The sequence below is a fragment of the Lipotes vexillifer genome, unplaced genomic scaffold, assembly GCF_000442215.2.
Source record: "Lipotes vexillifer unplaced genomic scaffold, Lipotes_vexillifer_v1.1 scaffold981, whole genome shotgun sequence".
Taxonomy (NCBI): Eukaryota; Metazoa; Chordata; class Mammalia; order Artiodactyla; family Lipotidae; genus Lipotes; species Lipotes vexillifer.
In genome coordinates, this window is record NW_006789191.1 from 675840 (window position 1) to 685292 (window position 9453).

At 50.4% G+C, this 9453-nt stretch overlaps 1 protein-coding gene across 2 annotated transcripts in view; it reads right to left on the reverse strand.

Annotated features, from left to right (window-relative positions):
• ZFAT (zinc finger and AT-hook domain containing) overlaps positions 1 to 9093 on the reverse strand; it is a 192790-nt gene extending 183697 nt beyond the window's left edge. For both annotated transcript variants that reach the window (XM_007462414.1, XM_007462415.1), the window contains exon 1: positions 8888 to 9093. In XM_007462414.1, the coding sequence (XP_007462476.1) occupies positions 8888 to 8906 (19 nt within the window). In that variant the 5' untranslated portion in view covers positions 8907 to 9093. The remainder of the gene's footprint in view (positions 1 to 8887) is intronic.
• Between the last annotated feature and the right edge of the window lie 360 nt (positions 9094 to 9453).

The window sequence follows — 9453 nt, forward strand, 5'->3', positions numbered from 1 at the left end:
AAACAGAAACTGCACCCCCATCACCCAGTTCTCTAAGTGGCAGCACCGTCCCGCCCCAGCAGATGTGTGGGAAGCTCTGAGGATGTGGGAGCCCCCGTGAACGCTTCTGACACCACAGCTCCCCTTGTGCAAATCACCGAGGTGGCCCCAGAACTCTTGACTCCATGCCTCCAAAGGGACCGAGTCTCCGGGATCATTTCCATGGGAAAAACAAAATGTGCAAAATCCTCTCCCGTTTTGCGATGCATTTTAGGGGGACTGCAATGCCCAGGGCTGCCACCATCACCAGGCCTCTGAGTTTCCGGTTTGGGGTTTTTGCTGTTTTAGTTTATTTTAGTTCCTTTCTGTGGTGGAAGCACCATTAGTCCTAACTTCAGAAGGTAAAGGGCTGCCTTGAACCGGCTTCAGCACTGGGCCTCAGGACAGAGGCTCCGGGGTCAAACCCCACCCACGTGGCCACTTCTGCCTGGCTGGAGGGACCTCTCCCTTCCCGAGCCCGTAGGTCCTTGGCTGGAAACCCGCAGTGGCAACTGCAGCTGCCCTGCTGACCTCATGAGGACAGTGGAGGCAGGGGTCACCATGTGGAGGGATCCTGGGAAAAGGGCTTTGTGGACTCTGCTCCATATGATGCAGGTGCAGAGCAGAACTGGGAAGAATGGGTGAAAGGGGCTTGTGAACACAACCCACCAGGAAGGTGGACGCGGCTCAGCACGCACACCATTGCTGTACATACTGGGCAAGTTCCTGCAGATGGCAGGTGGGTCCCTGTGCACGGGTCACTGCCTCGCATGGGGAGACGCACACACGTGTGGCTCTCTGCAGAAGCTCTGGGAGGGCAGCCACCATGGCTCAAGAGGCCCAGCGCCCCATCCAGGCCACTGCTGTCCCACAGAAATAGAACCACTGGGACTTCCCTGGTGGCGCAGTGGCTAAGAATCTGCCTGCCAATGCAGGGGACACAGGTTCGAGCCCCGGTCCGGGAAGATCCCACATGCCACGGAGCAGCTAAGCCCGTGCACCACAACTACTGAGGCTGTGCTCTAGAGCCTGCAAGCCACAACTACTGAGCCTGCGTGCCACAACTACTGAAGCCCACGTACCTAGACCCCTGCTCCGCAACAAGAGAAGCCACCACAATGAGAATCCCGTGCACTGCAATGAAGAGTAGCCCCCGCTCGCCGCAACTAGAGAAAGCCCACGTGCAGCAACAAACACCCAATGCAGCCAAAAATAACAATAAATAAATACATTTAAATTAAAAAAAAATTTTTTTAAGAAATAGAACCACTGGTGTGATTTCAAATTTTCAAGCAGCCACATTAAAATGAAAAGAAACAAGTAAAATTAATTTTAATAATATGTTTTGTTACCCCAGTATATCCAAAATATTATCACTTCACTTGTAATCCATTTTTAAAAGAGAGATGAGAAATTTCACATTCTTTTGATGTTGCTGTCGTACTAAGTATTCAAAATCTGGTGTGTATTTCCCACTTCCAGCACATTGCAGTCTGGAGTAGAACACAGATCCAGTATTCACATTATTTCCAGGACACCCGGCAACTTTGTCACTGCAGATCAGAGAAATGTGGTTTGCAGGTGCCACTCCCCGACAGCCAGCGAGACAGGAGAGGGCCTCCAGCACCCCGAAATCTTTGGGACCCACAGAGTTAGGAAAATGGAGACAAGGAATTAGGAAGCTTAGACCTTGCCGACCAGAGTTACTGTCCACACTGTTGAAAAAGAGGCAGAAGATGAGGACATTTCCATTTATTACCGTCACAGGCTTTAGACGCTGTCTGTCTGCTCCAGGCTCCTGAGGTCATAATCAAAGGAGATAAAATAACAGCCTGGGCAGGAACTGAAGGAAAATGTGGGAAACACGCAAACACAACTTCAAATTTTATTATTTTTTTAATAAGTTTATTTATTTATTTATTACTTATTTTTGGCTGCGTTAGGTCTTCGTTGCGGTGCGCGGGCTTCACTGCAGTGGCTTCTCTCGTTGCGGAGCACGGGCTCTAGGCGCGCGGGCTTCGGTAGCTGTGATGCCCGGGCTCAGCAGTTGTGGCTCACGGGCTCTAGAGCTCAGGCTCAATAGTTGTGGTACACGGGCTTAGTTGCTCCGCGGCATGTGGGATCTTCCCCGACCAGGGCTCGAACCCGCGTCCCCTGCATTGGCAGGCGGATTGTTAACCACTGCGCCACCAGGGAAGCCCCAACTTCAATCAAATTTTAAACACCTTCTTTACTTATCATGAAAGCCTGCCAGTCGTCTCAGTTACAAAGTATTTTGAACTTGCAAATTAATTCAGGAAGAAAGAACTGCCCTCTAATATTCAGACGTGTCTAGGGTCTGTTCAAATTCCAGAGCAGAGCTTTCAATTTAAGCAAGAGCCACAGGGAAAAGGATTTTCCAAACCCCACCAGCTACCCGGCTCCAGCCGACCAGAATGACCTGGTCCGTTCTTCCTGGTAACCAATATATGAAGTGAACATTAAGTGTGCTCTCCACATACCTGGGCTATTCCGTTTTTTACTAGGGAAAAAAGTAATTTTTTACTTAGTCTCACAATTCAACATTTAATGAATGCCTAATATATACCACATATTATGTATGCGAAGCACATTTAGAAATGAGTAAGACACAAACTCCAGAAACATAAACAAATAATGCCATGTTGCTTGTCAAAACAATTTAAAGTGACCATGGTTTTATTTGTGGCCCAAATTCACAGACTGCTGCCTTGGAAAGGACAGAGTCCAGACTTGCACCCAGTGCCCGACCTGCCCCTCACCGGGTTTGGGCAGCTACCACTCTTTTTACAGGGCAGGGACCTTTAGTAGAAGGTCAGGCAGCCTGTCCTCCTCCCTGACTCGGCTCCAGCTCGTGCAGCCTTAGGGTGACCCTAGCGAGGCCAGCTCTTCCCACTGCCTCTGACCAAGCCAGCGGCAGCCCCTGGACCTCCTCCCCTGCAGGTCCAGCATCCCGGTCTCAGCCATGCCCTGCCATACCTGACGGGTCCCGCTGCTGGGACAGCGCCCACACGGTGGCCAGGCCAGTCCCCACGTGCAGCCGCCCCCTCTGCTAGGCTATCTCCACTTCCGCAGGGCCTTTCCCATGCATGTCCCCTAGGGGGCGATAAAGCGCAAAGGAGAACTCCGGACTCAGGGAGCTAGTCCTGAGCTGCCTGAAATTCTGCAAAGTGGCTGGCGAGTGCCTGCTTTCTGCTTATCAAACTTTTTTTTTTTTAATCTAGAACCTCATGCTTCAAGTTTCAGCTCCAACCTCAGTTTGTCAGAGAGGCTTTTCTTAAATCCCCTTCAATATAAATTAGGTCCCCATTATTTTCTCTTGCCCACTCCCCCACAATCCTCTGCTTTGAAGCAATTACCGCAATCTGTAATCATGTATTTAACGGTGTATTTATTTGTTTAACGTGTTCCTCCTAAGACTGTAAACTCCAAAATTATCAATATCACTTAATTCAAAATACAGTTAAAAGCTTAAAGAGATCAATGTTTAAGGTTAACAAATGCTGCATTTCCTTTGTCATGAGGACTAGAGCATTTCCAGAACGTTCACGTAAGAACCCCCGAGGCTAAGGTTAACCAAGGCAGTCAACTCACACTTCCCAGAGAAACAGACATAACTAAGGGCTGGGGAAGAAAGAGTGGCTCAGGGTGGGTCAGCCGCCGGCCAACCCACATCCCGGTAAAACCAAAACTTCTCCTGTCCTCTGACTCCTGCCCAGTGACGGGTAAGGGCTGCCCCATGGCCGTCCTGGGGCAGGGCTGCACAGAACTTCGGCTCCAGGGGCCTCTTCAGAGCGGAGGGAAGGGCCTCAGTCCCCAGGAAGGGTGTCTCTGAGGTGCTTCCAGTTACCCGGCAAGCCCTGCACCAACTCAGAAATAAAAACAGGGAGCAGAATTCAAAAGCTCTTCTCTCTACTACTGCAGGAGGGAACTGAGAATAATGGACCACGGCTGTGTGTATGGAGCCTGGAAAGTTTCATATCCCTGTGCCTGTTCGGTTCATCACTGCTCTTTCCCTGAAACCACACACAGATGAATGCTGGCTGGTCTCTAAGCTAAAATCCACTCTATCACCAGTCCTATGGGTTTTTACTCTGGTCCATTTCTCTAAATCTGCCCCAAACCTCCACTCCCACACCCACTGCCATGGGGTGAGTGTCATCATCCCTGGGATGCACTGTAACAGCACTTGATGCCGGGTCTTGCTCCTACCTGCATTCCTGCCCCTCCAAAAAATGTCCTCCTATTTATTCTTCATAACTTCAGAAATTACTAGAAAGCTACAGTAATTCACAGTACGGTGCTGATGAAGGATAAACAAATAGATCAATGGAATAGACCAGAGAGCTCAGAAATGGACCCCCATGTAATTTTCAACAAAGGATCACAGTAACTAAGTGGCTGGGCTAGGTGCACCGCACCCCCTCAAGCCTTCAACTCTCAGGGCTTACTTCCATCATCGTCTCTGGCACCAACTCCTAAAGGATCAGTTTTCCACTGCTAGGACTGTGTGAGATCCTCAGGAGGAAACAGCGAATCATATCTGACTGCATTCTCACTTCCCGGGACAAACTTTGGCACAAACATTTGGGTGAACCAAGGAATCTGCTTGGAAGAAAAAAAAAGGAAGAAAGAAGGAAGGAAGGAAGGATGGGAAGGGGGAAGGGAGGGAGGAAGGGAGAATCCTAAGGGGCAGAGAAGTGGTGGTGGCCCCAGAAGAAGAGGCCTGCTGGCAGAGATGGGAAAAAAATACCTAACAGAAAGAAGGAAGCCAGCTAGGGCACTACAAGGAGGCTTGGGGCTGACTTACAAGGTCCTCCAGGTTGCCAGGACCTCCAAGACCCTCCTTTTCCAGAATGCGGCTCCCAAAGCCCCCTGCTCCTTGGCTCCCGACGCGGTGGCTGATTTGGTCCCCTCCTCCCCCTACACCAACAAGGCCAGCAGCTGCCTCTTAAGTCCGGTCCCCACCCTTCCCATCCTGCCTCGTCCCAGACCCAACTGGGGCACAAACGTGCCAGATTCCAGAGTTCAAAAATTTGCTGCTCCATTTGTTACATGATTTAAAAGAAGAAAAATCTGTTGCCCAAGTTAAAATCCTTTTTCTATTAACATGTCAAGCATAATCTGTTTATAAGCATATAATGATATATTTTATGTTCCTTGAAAAAAAAGACGTAACTTCAAACCTACAATAGCTGTTTAATATGACAATTTGTTTCACCCCCAGATTACTTTTCTTTCTTTAAAAAAAAAAATGAATCAATGGGAATTCCCTGGCAGTCCAGTGGTTAGGACTCAGCGCTTTCACTACGGGGGCCCAGGTTCAATCCCTTGTCAGGGAACCAAGATCCTGCAAGCTGCACAGTGCAGCAATAAATAAATAAGTAATAATAATAAATTTTTTAACCAGTCAAAGTCTATCACATTTTCCAACCACAACTGTTTTCAAGGAGCAAGTAGATCTCAATGCACTAAGCTGCACAGCAGAGAGACTGGGGTCTCGGTGAAAGGGATAAACAGCAGTGCCCACAGCATCTACAGTGCACCATAACCCAGGTAGTGGGCAGGACCATGTCTCCTGCAGATGAAGCAGTGGGCTCCACGAGTTATGTGACTCCCTCAGGTCAGGAATCTGGTGAGTAGCTGATCTCTGGCCCCAGAGCACGTGTTCATTCCACCCTCCAGACTGTTCCAGCCCTTAAAGTTGACACCTGCCTTTGAGAAATGGCAAAGACAGTGAAAGTTTAACAGAATAAACAGCTGCTAAGAAAGAGAAAACAACTCTAGGCTAAATTCCTTCTACATAATTAAATCAGCCCCTCTTGCTGGGGAGGTTTTCAAAAGCAGCATGCATGAAACTATCTACAAAGGAAATGCAATTAAGGAGAGTCTTTTTAATATACCCAATTCTTGACTGCCCTTGCCCTAGGCAGAAACTTAATTCTACTGAAGGATAGCTGTCATTGAAAAGTTGTTATGTAAATTGTAAAGTAAGGGGAGAAAAGACACAGGAACCATTTTACAAGGTAAATGGGAAACCGGCTGAGAAGGGAGCAGTGCGGTAACAGATCTCCAGTTCACGGCAGTGACCATCGTGGCTGGCTTACCATCAAAAAGCTGGACCTTAGAGACCAAATGCGACTCCATCTTATCATTTATTTTACCGGCTCTCCTACGTTAACCCAACAGCCAAGCAAAACAGGAGACTCTTTTCAGGAATTGGCTGACCGCAAGTTAACAGCAACGTATTTTAAAACATGATTTTTGGTCACTGATTACACAGCTGAAAATTGAAGGAAACTACAAGTGCCAGGTTTTTTAAAAAAAAAAAAAATGTTAAGTAAACTCCAGGAGAGGAGAGGTGGGCAGTGCATGTCATGTATCATCAGCAGCAGCCCAGTGTCTTGGGAGAGGGAAGGCACCAAACAGAGAAGAGAGTGTAATAGGGAAGAACAAATCTGACTCCATACTGGATCTGGTTGTTTTCCTTTAAACTTTGTATTCTATTGCTTTTGCTACAAGTTAAGAATGTTGCCTAAAATATACAGGTTAGCCCATTCTCAAGGCTCTGACCTTTAAAGGTACAACACTTCTCCACTCACACAAAGATAAAAAGTCGCAACACACAGGATACCATTTGTCTTGGAGGTTTATAGGAACACTGTGACCAGACCTAGGTGCACAGCTGCAAGAACAACAGATTCCGGCACCAAGAAGTTCGCAGCAACCAACCAAACGCCCTCCACTTTTGGTATAAAAGAAGGCTGAATTCTAACTCAGGTAAGATGGTTCTTTGGGACACTAGTCCACCATCTTCTCGGTCTGCTGGCTTTCCAAATAAAGTCACTCTTCCTTGCCCAAAAAACTCACCTTTCGATTTATTGACCTGTCGTGCAGCGAACAGTATGAGCTTGGACTCATAACATCATCATTGTCAGAAAGAATGCCTGGCACAGTTCAGGGCTTCTGACCCAGAGCATCCGGCTCTGGGTCTGCTCCATCACTACACACACACACACACACACACACACTCACTTGCTGGAATCTGACACAACAATGGGATGAGGGCAGGACCAAGGGTCAAAGGACTCTTTACCATCCCTGCCTGGCATGTCGAGAGGAGTGTCATGCAAAGCTGTTGGCCTGAACTGAAGAAGCCAAGAAAAGTGCCCCCACGGTTTGGGCACCAAACACCCAGCAAACATAAGCTCTAGATAGATGTCTTCTGCAGCCCTCAGCATGCAGGACACTCAGTATAGCTGCTTTGGTATGAACCGGTAGGCTCAGAAGATGAAGCTGGAGGGACAGTTGTGGAGGGTAAGCCCTGTGACACTAAGCTTATATTTCCGAAGTCACTGGGCTCTGCCAGGGAACCAGGCTGGAAGGGGGCAGGAGGCGGTCAGATAGTTCATTCATTCTTCCATTCAATAAAGGCACCCTGGGCACCCACTCGGGGCCAGGCACTGATCCAGGGGTTGGAAGTACAAGCGAGGCAGGCACCCAGAAGTTTGGATTTCATCCCAAGTCAGAGGAAGTTGATTTTTAAAGCCTCAGCTCTGCCATTTCTAAACTGTATGAAGTTGACTTCTCTGAACTTTTGTTCCTCGTCAGTAAATGACACACAAATTAGAGGTGTCGGGGGAAACTGAGTAGCAAAAAGCATGAGGTTAGTGCCCCAGTGTGGGTGCTTACTGTTAATTACACAGGAAGGAGCCCCAAGGTCAACGTTAAAGGGCTTTGACCAGGTGTTCAGTGGAAGATCCATCGCAGTTCTGCATCCAGCCAGCAGAAAGGCTGCGTCGCCCAAGAAGCCAGGGACGGCTGCCTGGAGGAGGTGCCATGTCAGCTTAACTTTAAAGAGTGAGGAACAAGGGCCCACAGAGCTAGGCGGCAGGTAGACGCTAAATTACAATTTATCGGGCTTCCCTGGTGGCGCAGTTGTTAAGAATCCGCCTGCCAATGCAGGGAACAAGGGTTCGAGCCCTGGTCCGGGAAGATCCCACATGCCCCGGAGCAACTAAGCCCTTACGCCACAACTACTAGGCCTGCGCTCTGGAGCCTGCGAGCCAATACTACTGAAGCCCGCGCGCCTAGAGCCTGTGCTCCGCAACGAGAAGCCACCGCAATGAGAAGCCCGCGCACCGCAACGAAGTGGCCCCCGCTCACGGCAACTAGAGAAAGCCCGCGCACAGCAATGTAGACCCAACGCAGCCAAAATAAATAAATTTATAAATAAATAAATCACAATTTATCACAGGGTATTACTGGGTTACCAGCAGTAACCAGCTAATCCCTGGCGTTTATGGCTCCCTCTACAGGACACAAAGAAACTTTCCTTCAGCAGCTCGGTGGAACCCTTTCCCTTCAAAACATCCTGGCCGACTACATGGGTCTAAAGGAACTATCCATTTCACAGAGGAGGAAACTGAGGCCAGGCAACAAGGAGGCCGAGCCAAGGCCCACGCGGCCACAGAGTCAGCAGCATCGGATTCGAACCTCCCGCCCGCCAGGACGCCTGCGCTGGGTCGCTAGCGCGCGCCCCGACCCCGCCCGTTGCTCCGGAAACGGCCCCGCACGCGCGAGCGCACTGCTTTCCCTTGCTCGTTCTTCCGCTAGCACCCTCGTTACTTTTTTTTTAAAAATAAAAACCCAAGGCGGCGGGATACTCCCAGCGATTTAACGTGCCGTCGAAGGACGCCGCTACGTCCGCTCTCCGCCCTGGGCCGCGGATCCCTCCGCCGCCCAGCGGCCTGCGCGCTTCGGCCCGACTCAAAGCTCGAAACGGCTTCCCGCGCGCGGCGCCGCGCCCCACCCCCACCTCATCCCCACCCCAACCCCCAGCCCGGCTCACCTGCCGCCCGCGTCTCCATGGCAACGCCCCCACCGCGGAGGAAAAAAAAGCCTCGGGCTCTTCCGGGCCCCCTCCCGCGCCGACCGAGAAGGCGGGGCGCTCCGCTGATGCTTCGCTTTTTATTTTTATTTTTTTAAGAAAAGAGCCGGCGCGGTTATGGCGAATCTGCGGCATCCAACATGGCGGATGGAGTCTTCGCCCTCCTCTTCCCGGGGCGCTGACGACGGCGTCGCGGACGTCAGGCTCGGATGACCCTCCCCCAGCGGCGAGAGCGGCCGGGCTGGGCCGGGCTACTGCGCATGCTCGGCTCCGGCTGTTGTGCTTTGTGTCCCGCTCCACAGATTCCGTAGCTCCGGGTTTTGAGCCTCTCCTGGAAAGGGGCTAACGAGAGGCGTGGAACGCAGATTGGAGGATTGGGAGTCTTCACAGTGCTGCCAGAGCCAGCATCTACCTGCTGGCCCATCCTTGGACCCACCCCTGCACTCCACCGGGCTGTACGAGGTTAAGGCAGCGCTCCGGTCCCAGTTCCCAGCGATTTAACTTTTCTTGGCTTTAGTTTACTAATT